This window comes from Sarcophilus harrisii, chromosome 3, assembly GCF_902635505.1.
Source record: "Sarcophilus harrisii chromosome 3, mSarHar1.11, whole genome shotgun sequence".
Lineage (NCBI taxonomy): Eukaryota > Metazoa > Chordata > Mammalia > Dasyuromorphia > Dasyuridae > Sarcophilus > Sarcophilus harrisii.
The window spans coordinates 598934740-598956222 of NC_045428.1; the positions used below are offsets into that span (position 1 = coordinate 598934740).

The following is a 21483-nucleotide window of genomic DNA, read 5'->3' on the forward strand; positions in this document are numbered from 1 at the left end:
GACGGAAGCTTGGAGAGGCCTCGGCGGGGCCCGCGGGAGAAGGAGGGAGCGCCAGCAGGGGCCGCCCCGCAGGGGAGACACGTGGCGGGAGCCAGGGCGGGACGGGGCGGGAGCCAGGGCGGGGCGGGGCGGGAGCCAGGGCGGAGGCCCTGGGTGGGCCTCGTGGGCCCTGTTACAGCGGCAGCCTCCACCGAAGGGTAGGGGGCCTTGCACTTCACAGGCCGCGAGAGGTAAGAGCTGTGCCGCCTGCCGCAGAGGCACCCGCCCCAGCCGCCCCCAATGGTGCTCCGGCTTTCGCTCCGAGATGTCTCTCCAGGGAAGGCCTGCGCCGCCAAGGCCGACCGGTCCTCTTTGGCCGGTCCTAATTGTGCAGAGCTCTCCTGGTCTGCCCGTTCTTCCTGGAATGAGCCTGGTTGGTTGGTTGGTTTTCCCCATATTTGACTCAAAGTCTTCTTCTGGGTTCGGGCCTTCCCACTCTTCGGAGCTTTCCTCAGAAGCTGTGCTCCCTTTTCTCCTGAAGCAGCATGAGTGCTCCCCGGGAGCACAGGTGCCTGCAGAGCTTAGGCCTCGTGACATCTCCGCGTCTAGAGCATCTCTTTGCCCTCGGGGGAACGTTCTTTGGTGGTTCCCCTTCCCCCCACTTAAATGGCGTTCCCCCCCCCCCCCCTTTCTGAGAGACTTGAGGAATCATTCTTCCCTGAATTTTTAGACTTTGGCTTGATTAGAACACATCACCTGTTCCTCTCTACCGCCTTCTTCGAGGCAGCTTCCCGGTCAGTAATTTAATCTTGCAAAAGCCCCGTCGTTGGGTTTTGTGCGCCACCGCCCCTTCCGTTTGGTGTCTGAGTGACTTCTCTTAGCTAGTCATGTAGCCTTAGGCTGCTCTGTTGTTACCTTGTGGTGTTCGCACCTGCTCTATTTATATTTCTGTTGTTTGGGTTACATAAGAAGAAAATAACTTTGGGGGATCTGATTATTCTTTCCAAGAGTGTTTTGAGCGCTTTTGTTCTTCAAGAACATTGATTCCCTCCGTGTTTTTTGATGGGCACAGAATAGTCTTGTGTGTCTCGAATTTCCTTTTCTGTGTACATGAAAATCTTTCTCCTGATTGCTGATGATTTTTTTTGTCATTGGAATTATTTCCTATTGAGTATCCTCCTTTGTGATTTACTCTCTTACCATGCAGTTAGTTTGCTTTAAGACTAATGCCTTGCCAATCCCATCCTTCTGTCTTAAATCCCGCCTTTTCTGGGCTTGTTTGTTCCTCTTTCCCTGTTAAGTTTAATATATTTCTTTCCCAAAATGTATGTTTGTCTATTTCTGATAAAAACAAGGTTCATGGAATGCCTCTTCTCCCTACCCCTTCATATTTTATATATATATATTTATCTCACACACTTGAGACTAGAATATTTTTTCCCTCCATTCTACCCTGCTACCTGTTTTGCCTCCTTTTTCTTTCTTCTCAAAATTATCAAAATAGCATAACTTTCTCCCTATCGCAGGTGTTTTAATTCCTTCTCTGAGCATACTTTAGGATTATGAGGGAGCAATTATTTATTTTCTCCTTAGAATACAAATATTCCATCATATGGCCTTTTCCCAAAATTCAAATGTGTTTACTTTTACATTTTTTCTTTAATTCCTGTATTTGCATTTCTGTGTTTCTGTTCAGCTCTGTTCTTTTAATATGAATGCTTTAAAGTTCACTTTTTTGTTTGTTTGTTTTTTGTTTTTTTGCCTGTAAGATTTTACTCAGTTTTTCAGGTTATTTTTAGGTGCAGGTCTTTATTTATGTTTTGCACTTTTGCAGTATGATACTTTTGAGTATCATATTCTAAGCTCTGTTCTTCTTTAAGTGGTTACCTACCAAGTCTTGTGTGTTTTGACTGTGGTTCTTGCTTACTTGAATTTTTTTTCTCCCTGTCTCCTTGCACTATTTTTTCTTTCACTTGGAAGCCCTGAATTTTGGCTATGACACTCTTGGAGTTTTCATTTGGGGATTTCAAAAGGTAGCAGGTTGATTGTCTTTGTGTATATATGTATATGTGTTTACACACACACACACACGTACCTCCCCATATATATACATATATATACTCATATATATACACATACATACTCATATACATGAGTACACATGCATATACATATATCCACACATACGTATACATACACAAGTGCTTATATATATGTAAAATATATGAATGAACATATGGTAGGAATATATGTATATACACACTTTAGATTTTCTAAAATTTATGAATGAACATATGGTAGGAATATATGTATTATACACACTTTAGATTTTCTTGTTTTTCTATTTTTCTTTTGTTTTCATATTTTCTGTTGTCTCATTGCATCATAGTTTTTCTATTTTGTCCATTCTAGCTTTTTTGGTTTTATAAAATACTCTTTGCAAGTTACATTGGTATAGCAGTCAGTATGCACCTTAGGTGGTATTATTATTGCTATTGCACTAGGATAGCTTAACCATTCATTTTTATTCTCTTTCCAATTATTTCGGTTTCTATTTCTGTAAAGAATGCTTTTTGAGTTGCACATATAACTCCTATGCATGATTTGATAGGTAGATTACTAGATATTTTATACCCTGAATGTTATTTCTTTTTCAATTTCTTCCTCTTGGGTTCTGTTAGAAACATGTAGAGAGGCTAATGATTTTTGTGAGTTTGTTTTGTATCCTTATAACTTTAATCAAGTTATCTTTCAATAAATATTTAGGTTGACTTTCTAGGGTTAAGTAAACAATTATATTATGTAAAGAGTAATAGTTGTATTTTCTCTTTGTCTTTTTTTCCCTCAATTTCTTCTTGTTGTCTTATTATAGATAGCATTTCTAGACTGTTAAATAACCATGGTGATGATATGCAATATTGCTTTTACCCTTGGTCTTATTGGAAATCTTTCTAGTGTTTTTCTGTTACAGATAATCTTAGCTTTTGATGGAAACTATTTACTTTGAATAAGGAACAGTTCATTTATTCCTATTTTCTTTAATATTTTTAAACATAAAAAATGTAATATTTTTCATAAGCTTTTTCTATATCTATTGATAAAATGATGTAAATTTAAAGTTTGTAATAATCTGTTCTGTTTTATTTATAATTTCCTAATATGGAACCAATTTTGCCTTCCTGATATAAATCCTACTGGGTTATGTGTATAATATTTTTAACATGTTATAAATTCTTTACTAATAGTAGGTTCAATATTGTTACAGTTTTTTCTTTCTCTGCTTTATCTCTTCCTGGTTTAGGTATCAACCATGTTTTTCTCATAGACAGAGTTTAATAGATTGTCAGCTTTCTCTTTTTTGCAAACAATCTATGACAAATTGGTTTAATTGGAGTTAATTTTACTCTTTGGGAGGTTTCTGGAGTGAAGAGACTCCAGCTTGGTGACCTAGGTCTGGAACTAATGTAAGCCTTTCTGGGAATTATCTAGGGCTCCATGCTAGGAATCTGGGTCTGGATTTGGCATCGGGCTCCATGGGAAAGCTCAGGAGATGAAAGATAAAAGACCTCAGGAGAATAGTCTGATCTCAGTCTTAAGCCAGATCTCTCTGGGAAGTTTTAAGGTTAAAGTCAGAGGTAACAAACAGGTTATTCTGGATCTGAGACTGATACAGGGCTTCATGATATTAGTTCCTACCATTTAAACCAATTTCTGACTTTCATCTTCTCCTAGTGGACTATTATGGGTTCTGGTTAGATTGAACAGTGTTTTTTAAAAATGGAACTTTTACTTTTTTTCGGTTAATCAACATTTATTTTCTTTTCCTCCTGTCTCTCCTTCCTGGAAAAACAAAACAAAACATAAAACTCTTATGACAAATATTCATATGTAAGCAAAACAAATTCTGGCATTTCTCATGTTTGAAAATATGTTCATTCTACATCTTAGGTCTTATTACGTCTACCATTCATTCTCTGTCCTCTGGAATAATGATTGGTTATTGAATTGAAGAAAATTCTTAAGTATTCCATAGTCTGTTTTTTACAGTACTATTCCTATATGGATTGTTTTCTTGATTTTGCTCGTTTAATATCAGTTTATACAAGTTTTCCCGATATTCTTTGAAAATTTTGCCTTACACTATTTTTTATAGCATAACAACACTTGATTACATCCATACATTAAAACGTGTTTAGCCATTCCCCAGTAAGTGGTCTCCTCATAGTTTCTAGTTTTTTGCCACCAGAGAAAGAGCTGGCTATAAATATTTTTGCATATATGGATCCTTTTGTCCTTGTATTGATTTCTTTGTCCTACAATTGTAGTTAGTTGTGTTGATGAGCCAAATGGTATGCATAATTTGGTGGCATTAGAAGTATAGTTCCAAATTGTTCTCTAGAAGAGACTTGATTAAAGTTTCAACAGTGCATTAATATACCTATATTCCCATAACTTCTCTAGGTATTTACTGTTTTTCTCTTTATCATCTTTGCCAATATGATGATAATGATAGTGATAATAACAGCATTTATTTAGTGCTTTAAGGTTTGCAAAGATCTTTACAGGTTCTCTCATGATTCTCAAAATGATTCTGGGAGGTAGGTGTAATGATTATCCTCTTTTTTTATTTGAGAAAACTGAGCAGACTTGCCCAGAGTCAGCAGGAAAGCCAGAAGCTGAACTTAAACTCACTTTTTCTTGACTTAAGGTTCAGTGTTCTATCTTGTGGAAGCTCAAAGTTATTTTAATTTGCGTTTCTCCAGTTATTAGTGACTTGGAACATTTTTTCACATGGTTTATTTATCTTGAATTAGACCTTTATGAAAGAAAAATTTTGCATGTATTTTTCAGTTAACTATTTCCCTTCTAATTTTAAATTGGGGAGTAACTAGATGGCACAGTAGATAGAACACTGGTTCTGGGGTCAGGAGGACCTGAGTTCAAAGTAACTCAAACATTTAATACTTTTTAGCTGTGTGACCCTGGCACATCATTTAACTCCAGTTGCCTCGCCAAAAATAATAATGTTGATGATTTTTTTAAACATTAGTAAATTTTACATTGGTTTTATTTGTGTAAAATTTTAATTTTATATCATCAATCAGAATTTTCCTTTTTATATTCTCTGATTCTCTCTCCTTTGTTTGGTCATGAACTCTTTTCCTATCCATGGAAATTTCTTCTTTGTTCCTCTGATTTGTTTAGGATCTGACTTTTTATATCCAAGTCATGAACCTGCTACGTTCTAAAAGGTCTAGGTCCAAACCTAATTTATGGATCACAGAAGTTCTGCTGAACTTTTTCTTTTTCCCTGGGAGAGAAAGCAGAATAAAAAAAGTTAGTATAAAAAAGTTTCCTTTTTCCCAAGACAGAGAACAGTAGAGATTGATAATCTTTTCTTTCTTTCGGAATTCCTTAGTCAGGAGAGCAGCTGTGAAATAATGGAGTCATCTCCAAGGCAGGGCATTTCTCTGGACAAATCATCCAAGAAAAGAGCTAAGACATGATACTTGGGATTACTATTTGGGAGAAGCTTGGGAGTGTGATGTCAGAGTAGAGTAAAAGAAGTACAACCAGGAAAAAGGATCCAGACAAGAGACAGTCATGAACAGGAAAACTTCTGAGTTTAGTGCCCATGAATGTAATATGTTTGGAAGAACATGTTTGTAATATGTTTCAGTTTGAGGTCAGTCCTTTTTCTACAACAGGGTGTTCCCATGAGAAAAAATCTACAGGAATGGGGCAAAGATGAAAACAACTTTAAAAGTCTTTAGTATCAAGTAAATGTGTTTTGTTTTGTTTTGTTTTGTTTTGTTTTTTTCCAGGAGGAAGATTTGTAAATGTAATTTAAGCAGGAAAGTCAGTCAGTTACTCTTCAGAGCATCTTATTCAGTTGCATAGAATGAATACCATATGACTATAATAAATCTGGTAAACTCTTCAGAGATAGAAAAGCCCATAAAATCATCATAGAATCCATACTGGAGAGAAACCTCTTGATAAGCAGCAATCTGGAAAATGTGTTAGCAAAAAGAGAACCTTTACTCAATGTTAAATAATAGATACAGGAGAAAAACTATTTGAATGTAACAGATGTGGCAGAGTCTTCAAAGTTTTAATCTTTCCTGCATACAAGAGAAACTCTTGGAATGTAGTGAATGGGGAAACCTTTAGACAAAGTTCTTTATTATATATCAGAAAATCCATATTGGACAGAAATCCTTTAAATGTAATGAATGTGGGAAAAACTTCAGACAAAATTCTTATCCTACTGCATGTCAGAGAATTCATACTGGAGAGGAACCCTCTGAATGGAAATCTTTCATCCAGAAAGGAAGCCTTACTGAGCATAAGAGAATTCATAGTTTGAATTCAGTGTATGTATGAACTCATTTACTCTTAAAGTGTACATTATTGAACATGAAAGCTAGTATAGAAACAAAGAAATCCTTTGTGTCAAAAAACTTTTAGTGTACCTTACTTTACACAGAGACTTTATACAGAAGATAAGCTCTTTGAATGTAATCACTGTGGGAAATCATTCACCCAAAAAAGGAAGCCTTCTGATCATAAAATGATTGATACAGGAGAGAAATCTTATGCATGTGAAGAATATGGGAAATCCTTTAGCTGGAGCAGCTTGCTTGTTGTGTACACTGGAGAGAAAGCCTTTGAAAATAATGAATGTGGGGAGTCGGTACACACAGTTTAGTGAACATAAGAGAATTTGGATAGGAGCAAAGAAACTCTTTGATGGGAATGAAAGTGAGAAATCTTTTGGCTAGAGAAGTTCCCTTACTGTACTATCAGAGAACACTGGAACAAAACCTTTTGTGTGTAATGGATGTGGGGAATTCTTTACCTGGTATATATAGCTTACTGAGCATAAGAGATTGCATAGGGGAGCACAGAAGTCTTTTGAATATAATCAGTGTACAAAAGCTTGTAGCCAAAATTCAGATCTTGCATCAGAGAACACAGTCTGGAAAGAAATCCTTGGAATGTAATGAATGTGGAAAGTACTTTCAATGGGACAAATATCTACTAAATATGAGTTCTTACTGGAGAGAAACTCTTTGAAGGCCATGAAATGTGGAAACATGTTTATAGCCTTCAGCTAGAGTGAAAAGTTTATGAGACATAAGAAGTTATACTGCAGAAATCCATCATCCAAAGTTCTAAACCTTATTCAGCATCAGAAAAATCATACTGGAGAAAAATCCTTAGACTATAATCATTGTGGGAAATCTTGGAGAAAATCCATTTAAATGTAAGTAGTATCCCCATAATTTCATCTAGAGCCAAGTATTTTAAAAATAGTCTTGGAGAGAAACCCTTTTACTGTCAAATATGTGGAAAATTAGCTGAGTATATAGCTTTCTGAGCATGAGAGAATTCATAGTGAAGAGATGAAACTTTTTAATGTAATTACAGATTCACAGAATTTCACAGTTGGAAAAGTTGTGTAGAATATTCTAATCTAAGCAGTTCACATCATCTTGACTCTATCATCCGATGAATATCCTTCTCCAACTTTGTCTCATTAGTACATTTGGAGAACATATCATTTATGCCTTTAAGTCATTCGTAAAAATGTATAGTGCAGGACAAAGCATAAATCTTTGGGGTACTCCAGAGGCTATGTCTTATCATGTTGCCATTGGAACTAGTCTCGAGTCCCACCATTTACTTACCAATTCTGATTTTATAATTGAATTTTATATTTTATTTTATAATTATTTTATTTTATTTATATATAGCATATATATTATATATACTACTTATTTTATAATTGAATAGCTATTTTATGATTTCCACAAGAAAAAGGATGAGATGGTTTATGAAAAGTTTCATTAAAATCTAGGTAAAATATACTCACAATATCCATGTCATGGTAACTAATTTTGTGCCTAATTGTGGTGTTCTCTTCCTGTGTATAATATATGTTTCTCTGGGAGCCGGTTTCTTGGGGAGGTTTCTGGAGACAGCCTTAGTTTCAGTTTAGAGTAATAATCACCTCAAATGCAGCCAGGGATAAAAGTTCAGTCCTTTATTGTCTCTTCCAAAATAGCCTGGTAGCTTTCTTTGGTTGTGACAGCTCTTGTTGCTAGTCCTTTGCCTCTGCCATCCTCAGCCTCTCCTCTTCCCAATCCTTCATTCTGCCCGACTGCAGTCTCTGGCTTTTCAATCTCCCCAACTGACTTCTCACTTGTGAATCTCCCTAAGTCTTCTCACTGAGTTGTGGCTCTCCATATCTTCAACTGACTCCTCTTTGAGACTGAGAGTTTCTTATATATGATCTCTTAAAGATATGAACCCAAAGGTTGACTCCTCCTCTGAGAGAGTGGGATTGTGGGAGGTGTAAACTTGTCTCATGCTGAATACTGACTTGTGAATCTCCCAAACTTGTAAACTAATATGTGAGCTAATGTGTGAATTCTTAAAGGTATAAACTTAAGCATTGTTTTACCAGGAACTGACGGCAAGCTTTCTGATTTAAATTGCAGACTTTTCTTTTTTGAAAATTGGAATAACATTTGCCCTTCTCTAATTTTGTGGTCCTCTTCCTGTTTTGCTAGATTTTTCTAATATTACTGATACTTCTCAGTTACATTTGTTAATTCTTTCAATGTTCATAGATGTAGTTCATCTGGACCAGGTGAATTCTTGACTTGAATTTGTAAAAGGCAATAAGTCTCCTCCTTTCTATTTTCTTAATCTTGTCTATTAATTTGTTAGTATTTCTCTCTTAATCTTGTCTATTAATTTGTCAATATTTCTCCCCCTTCCCCCCTCCCCCCATTTTCAATGCAAATGTCATTCGATTTCCCAGTGAAAACAACATAATGAATGTAGGAAAGCCTGAGGAGTGTGCAGGCAAATACAAGGGTGGTGAGATTTCTTGAACTCATGAGGATTATTGTGGGACCTTAGGATTTTCATCCTGGAAAACTTTTAGGTGAAGACTTACATTGGATATAGTAGCTGTTTGATCTCAGAGGTTTTCTGGAGGATGGACTCGGGGTCAGCGTTGTGATATATTTGCTCAGAAAAACAATGCAATCTTAGGTTGAATCGAAGATGCATGGTGTCCAGGAGTGGAAGGTTGATAGATCCGCTTTATTCTCTTGATTTTTCACTCATAATATTCACATCTTCAATATTATATTTGTTCTTAGGAAAAGCATCAGGGAATTGAAGACTTTCCAGAGAAAGGCTACTAGACTATTAAAGGCTAAAGACTATTAAAGCTTTGTGATCATATCATATGAGAATTAGTGAAAGAATTAGGACTTTCTTCTTGGTGAACTTCAAAGAGTTCATAATAGCTGTTATGTTCTGAAGGAGGGAGTAGGCGAGTTCTATTTGACTAGAAAGAAAAGCTAGAAACAAGGTGAGGAAGTTGTGCAATGACAAATTTAGGCTTGATCTAAGGGAAAGTGTTTTAATAATTCAATCTTCCTTATGTGGGATTGGGTTCCTTGATAACTAGTGATATGTCATAGAGAGAATTCATGTTTAGTTACAGATCATATCATATGGTCTTTCATTTCTGAGACTGATATGTTGTGTGACTAGATTATTTCTAAAGTCATGTAAGTTCTTTATTTCTTTTTTTTTTAAAAAAAACCCATGTTATGGTATTTAAATTTTTTATCCTATCTTAAAACCAAAGAAAGCATTTCCATATATATATATATATATATATATATATATATATATATATATAGCATACAAAACTTAATTTGTCTATGTGCAATTGTAAATCTCCATTTTATATTACTTACTTTAAAAAATTATATAATAAATTATATGGATTACTTTCAGAATTGTCCTACTTGTTTGTGCTTCTATCTGTTCTTTTATGTACATGAAAAAAACTTAAAATGGCTCTCTTTTTTGGTATCACTGTTGCTATTTCTTTCCCCTTTCTCTGATTTCCCTCCCTCTCTCAGTTAAAAACCTAGAGAAAGACAAAGCAACAAAATCCTTGTGATAAATAAGCAAAATCTATGAATCCATTCAGTTATCATGGTTAAAACGCTATATCTCTGCACTTCTTGTGCATGTCTGCCTCTTCTCCTTCTATTCTATTTCTCTTGGTGATCTCATCAGCTTCCATTGACTCCATTTTCTCTCCATTGATGCTTCTTAGCTCTTCCTCTCCATCCCCACCCCCAAAGACATCCATCTCACATCTCTGCTATGGACAGCTTAATGTTCTCAGAATGTCCCAAACCAACCTCGTTTTTCTCTCCAAACGCTACCCGCATCCTAATTTCCCATCCCTGTTGAGGGTACCACCTTCCATGTGGTCCCTCAGGTCCCTCCCTTCACTGACTTATCTGGTAACATCAGGCCCTTGCCCTTTCCTGTGCCAAACACCCCATCTCCCAATTCTGGGCATTTTCACTGCTTGTCCCCCAAACCTAGAGTGCTCCCTCCTCCTTTCCACTGCTTTTGGGAGTCAGCTGCAACTGTACCTTCTGCAGGAAGTCTCCTAGTCCCTCCAGTGCCTTCGCTCCGGGTTGCTTCCGATTCCCCCAGACACTGCCATCCTGGATAGACTTCATCCCTCAGGTTGTTTGCCGCCTCAAGAGCTGGGATTGTCTGTTGCCCTTCTCTGTCTCCCAGCCCTTTACTCCATTTCTGGCTAAGTTTAATGAATCTTTATGGGTGACCTAAGAGGTCACTCCATTGCTCAGAGCCCTTAAGCATTTCAGAGTTGCTTTTCTTTACATTTTGCTGTCTGAGCAGAAACTTGTGCTTCTGCTCACTTTACTCTGCATCTGTTCATATTATTTCTCCAGCTTTCTTCGAAATGCACCCTTTTGCCATTTCAGGCCTATCTGTCCTGCAGCCATATTTGTTCAGTCCCTCCACCATTGTAAGAAGAAATTACAGGTTCACTCTCAAATTCTGGTCCTCGGTGAGTAGTGGGGTGGGGAGGGATCGGAAAGTTGGTCTTGCCCTCCATCCTATTATCCTTCTTAACTTGACCTCTGCTTTATCTCATTTCCCTGTTGAGTTTGATGGGTGTTCATACCAAGTTCTGTGTCTTTTGCTCCTCCTCCCTTGGCCCACTTCGGAGTGAGATTCATCTGATATCTGCTCCTTCTCCCACTTCTTCTACATAGCGGAAGTTAAGGAAAAAATCTTTAGTACCACACTCTGCTACACGATTCTGCCAGCAACAACTTGAATTGATTTAATATTACTCTAAATCCAAGCCTATCATGCTTAGAGAAACATAAAACTGACCTGGAACTGTGTTTCTTTCCTTCCTTCCTTCTCCTCAGACCACAAGACAATTTTGAGCAACCTTGATCAGAATTTTGAATAAGGAAACTAGGTTTGGGATTAATATTCTATCCCACCTAATAGAAACATGTTCACTTAAAAACCACTTGACTCCTTTGACTTATCTAGGGGTAATAGTGGAGAACACAGGGCCTGGGTTTTTAAGGCACTCTTGGGAGTCTCAGAATAGAGTCTCATGGCACCACTTTGATACGGAACACAACTGAGTTTCCCAGTCTGGATTGTGCTGGGGTGGACCTGGATGCTATTTCAAGGTCCCCCACCTTGTTTCTGTCCACCCTAGCCTTGCTCAAGGAAACCTCTGCTCTTGCTTCTACACTTAATGGGGTTCCTCATGGGATATCTTGCTCACTGTTCAATTTTATGTGAATTTTAGGGTTTTGTGAGATTGATATGTGGGACTATAGGGTCTATCTTCAGGTAGCCATTGTGGCCCGGCAGTTTCTTGTAATTGTATTTATATAGGTATTAAATGTGTTTTGGTAGATTGGCTCCCAGATATTTTGTTCAATATGTAACTTTTCAATTGGATTTCATTTTCTGTTATTGTTTATTGTATTTTGTCATTGCTGTATGGGAATTCTTTTGATTTTTATGGGTTAATTTTATACCCTGCAACTTTATTGAAGTTATTCTTTCTTTCTCTTTACTGATTCTCTGAGACTTTTAAAAGTATCATGTCATCAGTAAATAGGGATATTTTGGTCTCACTTCTTTGTCTATCTTTATTATACTTTTAATTTTTTTTTTGTCTTATTTGTGACAAATAACATTGGGGAAATGGGATATTCTTGCTTTTTTCTTATATTGGGAAAGCTTCCAGTATTTTCCCTTTGCCTAAAATGATGGTTTTTGGTTTTAGAGAGACTTTTGATAATATTCTTTAAAGTTCCCTCACTGCCTATACTTTGTATAGATTTTTGTTTTGTTTTGAATAAATGAAGGCCTTTGTCAGAGGCTTTTTCTACATCTTTTGATATAATCTTTAGATTTTGGAATGCTTTTGTTTTTAATATGCCTAACTGTGTTAATATGCTTTTCTTAATCATGAACCAATTTTTCATCCATAAAATAAATCCAATTTGATTGTTGTGAATCTTCCCTCTCCCCCTTTTCTTTTTTTAGTGAAAAAGAAGTGGAAAGAAGGTATATACCTGGATTGGAATGAATAAAGAAATTGAGATAAATTAACATAATGGAATATTACTTTAGTGTAGGAAACATTTTGTATGGTAAGCACAAAGAAACAAGGAAAGATTTACATAAACTAAACCAAAATCAGGAAATCATACATACACTGATGACATCGAGGTCATTGGAAATAAGAAGAACAAAACCATTGGAATAGAATGCGTGAAATTGTGGTAATGAAGCTTGATTTCAAAGAAGAGATAAGAGGGGACACTGGCCTCTGTTTCTTTGCAGTAGTGGGGGTCATGGTTGTGGAATATCCCATATAATGTATAGTGTTAGTTTTCTTTCTTTTTTTTTTTATTTAATAGCCTTTTATTTACAGGTTATATGCATGGATAACTTTACAGTGTTAACAATTGCCAAACCTCTTGTTCCAATTTTTCACCTCTTACCCCACCCTCCCTAGATGGCAGGATGACCAGTAGATGTTAAATACATTAAAATATAAATTAGATACACAATAAGTATACATGACCAAAACGTTATTTTGCTGTACAAAAAGAATCAGACTCTGAAATATTGTACAATTAGCTTGTGAAGGAAATCAAAAATGCAGGTGGGCATAAATATAGGGATTGAGAATTCAATGTAATGGTTTTTAGTTATCTCCCAAAGTTCTTTCTCTGGGCATAGTTGGTTCAGTTCATTACTGCTCCATTGGAAATGATTTGGTTGATCTCGTTGCTGAGGATGGCCAGGTCCATCAGAACTGGTCATCATATAGTATTGTTGTTGAAGTGTATAATGATCTCCTGGTCCTACTCATTTCACTCAGCATCAGTTCGTGTAAGTCTCTCCAGGCCTTTCTGAAATCATGACCTAGGCATAAAGAATAAAATTATTAATAAATTAGAGGAACACAAAATAGTTTACCTCTCAGACCTGTGGAAGGGGAAGGACTTTATGACCAAAGCAGAACTAGAGATCATTACTGATCACAAAATAGAAAATTTCGATTATACCAAACTGAAAAGTTTTTGTACAAACAAAACTAATGCAGACAAGATTAGAAGGGAAGCAATAAACTGGGAAAATATGTTTACAGTCAAAGGTTCTGATAAAGGCCTCATTTCCAAAATATATAGAGAATTAACTCTAATTTATAAAAAATCAAGCCATTCTCCAATTGAAAAATGGTCAAAGGATATGAACAGACAATTCTCAGATGAAGAAATTGAAACTATTTGTAGTCATATGAAAAGATGCTCCAAGTCATTATTAATCAGAGAAATGCAAATTAAGACAACTCTAAGATACCACTACACACCTGTCAGATTGGCTAAGATGACAGGAAAAAATAATGATGATTGTTGGAGGGGATGTGGAAAAACTGGGACATTGATGCATTATTGGTGGAGTTGTGAACGAATCCAACCATTTTGGAGAGTAATTTGGAACTATGCTCAAAAAGTTATCAAACTGTGCATACCCTTTGATCCAGCAGTGTTATTACTGGGCTTATATCCCAAAGAGATTATAAAGAAGGGAAAGGGACCTGTATGTGCACGAATGTTTGTGGCAGCCCTTTTTGTAGTGGCTAGAAACTGGAAACTGAATGGATGTCCATCAGTTGGAGAATGGCTGAATAAATTGTGGTATATGAATAGTGTTAGTTTTCACTGAAGATTTTTTTTCTTTCCCTTTTTTCCCGTCTTTTTTGTAAGGGATATCTCTCAGGGAGTCCATTGCAGAGAGAGAGAATAGAAAATGTTGATGATGTAAAAACATAATGAAATTCATGTAATTTTAAAAAGATATTTGGGAAATGGCTTAATAATTTCTTCTATAAATAACAAAGCAGATTATTCCTTCTGCTTTGTTTCTGCCAGCTTTTTGTTGTGTGGTTGTCAGTCAAACATTGATTAAATACTCATAGGTGCAATTTCAGCCTCAAGCAACTTATCGTCCCATGAAGAAAATATCTAAATAAGTATATGTAAGATACATACAGAGCAGATGGAAAGTCATCATGGATTGGGGATTTGAGCTAAGTTTTGAAGGGTGTGAGAGGGATACTAAGAGGCAAAATTGAGGGATCAGACCATTCCTGGAATGGTGGGGACAGCTAGGTGGGAGATGAAGTTCCCTGTGTTTAAGAACAACTAGTAGGTCAGTTCAGCTAGATCAAGAGGGTTGTGCAGGGGAATGTGGATTATGAAAACTGTAAAGGTAAAAAGGAAACAGATTATGAATTAGAGGGTTTAAGATTTGATCTTTTTAAATTATTTTTATTTTTGTTTTTAAAATTATTTTTATTTTTGTTTTATTATTTATTTTGACATTTTTTTTTAAAAGTTAAGTTTGAAATTCTGACCTACCTGCCTCTCCCCCTCTTACTGAGAAGGCAAGATATTCCATCATTTATACATGTGAAATCCAAAAAAAAACCCAAAACATTTCCTTATTAACTATATATTATCCAAAAAAACAAAACAAAGCAAAAGTGAGAAAACTGTACTTCAATTTACACTCAGAGTTTATTAGTTCCCTCTCAATAAGCAGATAGCATTTTCTTCATTAGTCATTGTATCACTTAGTAACCAAGGATTTCATAGTTCATCATCATTTCTCCATGTGATGTGGGCTAGTCCCCTGTCACAGACCAGTTCCATGTCACAGGCTGTCCCACGTCACAGGCCAATCCCATGCAACAGGCCTCTTCTACCCAGTGGTCTCGCGTGAGAAAATGTCTTTCCCTGACCCTTTGTTGGCTCTGGCTCTCTAGAATTTTATTTGATACGTTATTTTTGAGGTGGTTTGAAGAGGAATGCTGGGAGAGTCCAGCTGGGTTTCTGCCCCTCTTCTGCCCTGATGGCTCTGTTTCTGAGCTTTGATGTTGCAGGTAAGAGGGGCAGGTCCTCCACTATGAGAATAGACTTAATACTTTATGAAGTCACATTGGCCCCTAAGTAGAAGACAGGTTTTGGTCAGGGAGAGACTTGAAGCAAGAGGTATCACTTTGGGGACTTTGGAATAATCTGAGGAGGAATTCAACTTTTGTCAGATAATGAGCTCTTGTCCCCAAAGTTTAGATCTTTGCATTCATAAAACACTAGGTTACCCTGGTCCAAGTTCACTGGGCCTGTGTTCTATATCTTAGTACCAGATGGTTTTGCTGACTACTCTTTCATAATAGAGATCTGATATGGCTGGGCCACCTTCACTTTTTTTTTTCCATTGATTCCCTTGATATTCTTAAACTTTTGTTCTTCCAGATGAATTCTGCTGTATTTTCTACTCTATCAAAGAGACTGTTAGTAGTTTGATTAGTATGACACTGAATAGGTAAATTACTTTAGGTAGAATTTTCATCTTGATTATATTGGATCAGCCTGTCCATGGGCAATCGATATTTTTTCAGTTCTTTAATTCTGACTTTTTTTTGCATAAAAAGAATTTTGTAATTGTATTCATATAGTTCCTAAGTTTGTCTTGGCAGACAGACTCCTAAGTATTTTATATTATCTATAGTTATTTTAAATAATTTTTTTTCTATCTCTTCTTGCTGGACTTTGTTGGTAATATATAGAAATGCTGATGATTTATGTGGGTATATTTTATATCCTGCTACTTTGCTGAAATTGTTCATTATTTCAGTTAGTTTTTTAGTTGATTCTCTAGGATAAAAATATAAACATAAATAATGGTGATCATGGACATTCTTGCTTTCATCCCTGATCTTATTGGAAGGCTTCTAGCACAAGCTAGAATTATCAATAATGCTTGCTGATGGTTTTGAAAAGATATCACTTATAATTTTAAGGAAACTTTCACTTATTCCTGTGCTTTAGTGTTTTTAGTAGGAACTTTGGGGACAAGAACTCATTATCTGACAAAGGTTGAGTTCCTCTTCAGGCTACTGAGCCCCCAAAGTGATACCTCTTGCTTCAATTCTCTCCCTGAATGAAATCTGTCTTCCACTTAGGGGCCACTTTAGTAGAAAGATTTTGTCAAAATCTTTTTGTATATCGAAAAAGTCAGGATGGTTAGGGTTAAGTTTAGATAATCATGGTTTCTGTTGTTTTTATTATCAATGTAGTCAATTGATGTTGATGGTTTTCTGACTATTAAACCAGCCCTATGTTCCTAATATTAATCCTACTTGGTCATAGTATATGATCTTTGTGATATATTGCTAGTAATTGATTTTAAAAATTTGCTTCAATATTCATTGGGGAAATCGGTCTATAATTTTCTTTCTCTATTTTTTGTTCTTCCTGGTTTAGGTATCAATACTAGATTTGTGTCATAAAAGGAATTTGGTGGAGCTCCTTCTTTACCTGTTTTCCCAGATACTTTATATAGTATTGGAATTAATTGTTCTTTAAATATTTGGTAGAATTCACTGGTGAATCCATCTGGTTCTGGGAGTTTTTTCTTAGGGAGCTCATTTATGGTTTATTCAATTTCTAAGAATTCTTTAAGGATTCTATTTCCTTTTCTGTTAATCTGGGCAATTTGTATTTTTGTAAATATTCCTCCATTTCTCTTAGATTGTGAGATTCAGTGGCATATAATTGAACAAAATTGGTCCTAATCGTTGGTTTAATTTCATCTTCAATGATGTCGAATTTGCCCTTTTCATTTTTGATACTGGTAATTTGGTTTTCCTCTACTTAAAAATCAAATTAACCAGTGGTTTATCCATTTAATTCTCGTTCACTCTCCTCTCACTCTTTCTCTCACTCTCTCTTCCCCTTTTATTTATTAGTTGAGTGGTTTTCTTATTTTCAATTTTTTAATTTCTATTTGGATTTTCAGTTTGCTGTTTAATTAGGGATTTTTGATTTGTTCTTTTTCTAGTCTTAGTTGCATACCCAATTCATTAATCTACTCTTTTTCTATTTTCTTGATGTAAGTATTTAGAGATGAAAGTTCCCCCAAGTACTGCTTTGGCCTACATCCCATAAATTTTTGTATGCTGTCCCATTGTTGTCATTCTCTGATGAAATTATTGTTTCTATGATTTGTTGTTTGGTCATTTATTCTGTAGGAGTAGATCAGTTTCCAATTAATTTTTAATCTGTGTTTCTAAAACCTCGTCTAATTTTCATCACATCATGATCTGAAAAAGTTTTAGTTAAGATTTCTTCCTCTGTATTTGTGAGGTTTTCATTCTTGGTACATAGATAATGTTTCCAGTTCTTTGCTATTTGTGATGTCTTTTCAGCTAATTCTTCCTCCCTGGTTGATCTCAGTTATACTTCCTCCACAGCCTGGGTTCCTAAACTCTTTAAGCCTCCCCACCCCACACACATTTAATGAGGAGAATCCAGTCCATTCATTGTGAACTCGCTCTTCTCCCTTCCTCCATCTCTCTCATCACTTTGGCTTCATCTCCCACTATTTCCCTCTTGGGTCCCTGGAGGACAGAACTGAAAGAAACCCAGAGAAGGGTGGCCCACCCCTCATTCTGCAGAGGAGGCCATCCAGCACTGGCCCAGTCCCTGACCTTGTCATCCCGTTTCCTTTAGAAATCATGAGTCTTCTGTTGGCTTGTAAAGCGCCAGCCCCGAGCCCTTCCTGCCTTTCTGTCCCGTCCATATGGCTCTTCTCCCAGTTCTCCAGCCTCTCCCTGCAGCCTCCCTTGTGGCCTCGGCCCCGCGCAGCTCATGCGTTCTCCTTCAGTGTTTAGGACTCTTCTTGACTGAGTCACCAGCCTTGAAGGCAGTGTTTCTGGAGAGTTGCAGGCTTAATGCTGGTGGACTTGGCAAGGCTTCCTCTGGGTCTCCTGAGGGTCTCTCAGGATGTTACAAGCTCAGGGGGAGCTGTATGAAAAGACCTAAGTGCAAGGATGCTTCCAGCACACGGGAAAGGAGCTTTTGTCTACCGGAACTTGACAACTTCATCACTAAGTGGCAGTGATTTAAACCCTATTTTTATCGGTATATAGGTATTTTTACCTAATACTTTAAATATTCTAAGTGGTTAAGAAATCCCTCCAACTTCTTTTCTGAGAAGTGCCTCCAGCCCCGAAGATGACATTTCCTATCTAAGACTTTGGGCTTTACCAATGGGTAATAGAGTAATTGTATTTGCCATGGCCCAGACACCTCTGTCAGGTATCATTTCTGTAGAAAGACAGGAGAGGCCTTCATTGGGCAACTGCAAGAAATGAATGAAAAGGCATTCCTTGAGTGCTGACTGTGCTCCACACAATGAGCCAAGTTCTAATGGCAGACCCGCCCACCGGAGCAGGACGGAGAACTAGAAGAGGAGAGTGGTGACATGGAAGAAAATATAGGGAAATGGGCTCTTTGCCTGATCTTTGCTTAACTGGGTGCAGAGTGAGGTTTGTTTAAAGCAGGGATGCTTAAATTTGGGTCTGGGAACTTACAAAGATTTGTGCTATGTAAATATAATTGGTTTCCTTTCTAATACATTTTATACATTTAAATAGTTTTCCTAGCAATGGTCTGTGGGCTACCCAAAGATACACAAACAGGTTTTAAGAACCCCAATTTTAAGGGAAAGATGATGGGACAGCCGGTCTGTCAGAAGGGATGAGCCCTGTAGTCTGGAGACAGAAAAGGCCCTGAGACACTCCCATAACCCCCAGATCCCCACCCCCAATTGGCTCAGGTGTGACAACTTCCTGTTTCTGTGCTTTCCTTCCAGGCCCAGAAAGGGTGCTTACTCTCGTAACCGCCTGGGTACTATGAAGCCCTCCAAGCTGGGTGAGTAGGGATGTGGCCTTCCAGGCTGGGCCCTGGGCCTTCTCCCTGGTTTTCTTTCCATGGTACTGGTTCTGTGAGACTTCCTCTTCATTGGTGGGAGAGAGCGCAAGGCTCAGTGTGCTGCTGGGCCCTTTCCCAGCCTCCTGCGCCTTGGGCCCTTGGCGGGCTTGGCTGCTTCCTTGGCCAGGAATCTGGGGGCTTGGGCCTGATGACCCCCCTCCTTCCGGCCCCCTTCATGGAAGCGGACTCCTACTGTAGCCTCTCTTCTGGAAAGCTTTGTTTGATCCCCCTAGTGATGAAAGCATGGTGGCTGTGCTCAGGAAGTGTAGATATGTACTGTGGGCCCTGCCTTCTCCCCCTCCCACTCCTGGGAGGGTGGACTCTTTGGGGACTCTGGAATTCTCTGACACTTAACATAATAATGGCCTTTTGGCTGCTTGGGGACTGGGAAGGCCTGGTTGGATTTCCATAACCTTTTTCTGTTGTTGCTTCAAAGTTTCCAAAGTACTTTACAAATAATATCTCATTTAAACCTTGCTATCACCCTGGAAGATAGGTGTTCACTTATCCCCATTTTTCAGGTGAGAAAATTGAGGCAGAAAACCTTGAAATAACTTGCCTAGAATCTTATCACCAATGTCTCTGATCAGATTTGAATCCAGGTCTTCCTGAATTCATCACTATTTCCAGTAGGGCACGCCAAAACAAAAATGTTAAGTTGCTTCAGAAGCAAAAAAATGCCTATTGAAATAAATCTTACCTCTCAGGTAAGATTTATATTATATTTGTAAAGTATTATATCATGTTATATTTGTAAAGTACAGCACAGTGTCTGCAATAAATAGAGACTTAATAAGTGTTTATTCCCTTCAAAAACCAACAAATTGTAGCTAGCAGAAGTTAACTGTTTCTTTTACAAGCTTTTTTCTTGTATATGTGGGGAAGTTGTTTGTGAAATTCACAATGAAAAATAAAATAAAATAGTAGCTTGAGACTGTAGCTGCCCATTTTTTCTCCTTTTCTGAAGGTGAAAAAGGGGGAAGGCATGATCTGCTTCTCCCCCCCCCTTAATTTAAATCAATTAAACTTAAATTTTTTTTTAGTAATAAAATTATAAATATGAGCATTTAAAAATACAGAAACACTTTTTAATGTTCAATAATATAATAACTGCTCTGTTTATGAACCCTTCTGTACCTTTAAAAAAAAACGTTTTATTGATGCTCATTTTTCTGTCTGTCAAATGAGATGAAATATATAAAACGTCTTGCAAACCTGAAAGTGTTATATAAATAATGATGACGATGATGATCATTATTATTCCTCTGCTAACTCACTTTACCCCAAATGCTTTTTATTATATTTTAATTATATTTTGCTAAAACTTAATCCAGCTACATTTAATATTCCCAATTCTGGTTTCTTCCCTTTGTAAACTTCATCCACTACTGACTTTCTAGAGAAACTTGCCCCAAGGTCAAGCATTTGTCCTGTAATTATCTCTGCCTTTGTGACCCTGTCCATCACTCCACTTAGCAGAGAAGATAGATTAACCCAAAAGATCAAACTCACCAATTTAAAGCATTTTATTTTTATTCTTTTTTTTAAATTTAAATTATTGAAGTAATTCCACTGTGCTTTGCCTGGGAACCTTTATCTTGTGATTTTTGTGATTCACATTATGGGCCTTGGCTGTGGTTCTGGGATTTTCAGAAGAGGCCCAAATGATGTATCTCAATTCTGACCAATCATTGATAGCCATTTGAGTTGTTTCCGTTGGGCTCTTCATATCTCCATTTGGGATTTTCTTGGCTGAAGCATTGGAGTGGCTTACCATTTCCTTCTCCGGGTCATTTTATAGATGAGGAAACCGAGGTGAACAGGGGGAAGGGATCCTGAGTCATACAGCTGCCTAAAATTTGTTTGTTACCGCTAGCATAGCTTGCCGCTGTGCTTAGCACTTGTCTCCCAGTTTGCCTTAATTTTCAAATAAAAACTAAAAATGAAATAGCTCTGGCTCTCAAGGAGCTTGGATATTCTGCCAGGGGCTGAGGAGGAAGGGATGGGGTCCGCAGTTAAGGAAAGTCTTTTCAGAGGGAGGCTGGGTACCTTTGGGGGGGGGGGGGGATCAGGAAAGATTGCCTGTAGGGGAGAGGAAGCAGCCCCTGGTTTTGGAGGGTGCTTCCCGGTCTAACTGGCCGCATAACCCCCAGGGTTGATGCTTTTGTACCACTTGGCTTTTGGATCTGGAACCTCCTCCCTTCCCCATCACGTCTCAAGAATCCCTCCTTTGTACAGTAAATATGATCAA

At 37.4% G+C, this 21483-nt stretch overlaps 1 protein-coding gene across 3 annotated transcripts in view; it reads left to right on the forward strand.

Annotated features, from left to right (window-relative positions):
* LOC105750217 (intestine-specific homeobox) overlaps positions 1-21483 on the forward strand; it is a 45979-nt gene that overhangs the window by 19812 nt on the left and 4684 nt on the right. For all 3 annotated transcript variants that reach the window (XM_031963937.1, XM_031963938.1, XM_031963939.1), the window contains one exon: positions 19114-19172. In XM_031963937.1, the coding sequence (XP_031819797.1) occupies positions 19114-19172 (59 nt within the window). The remainder of the gene's footprint in view (positions 1-19113; positions 19173-21483) is intronic.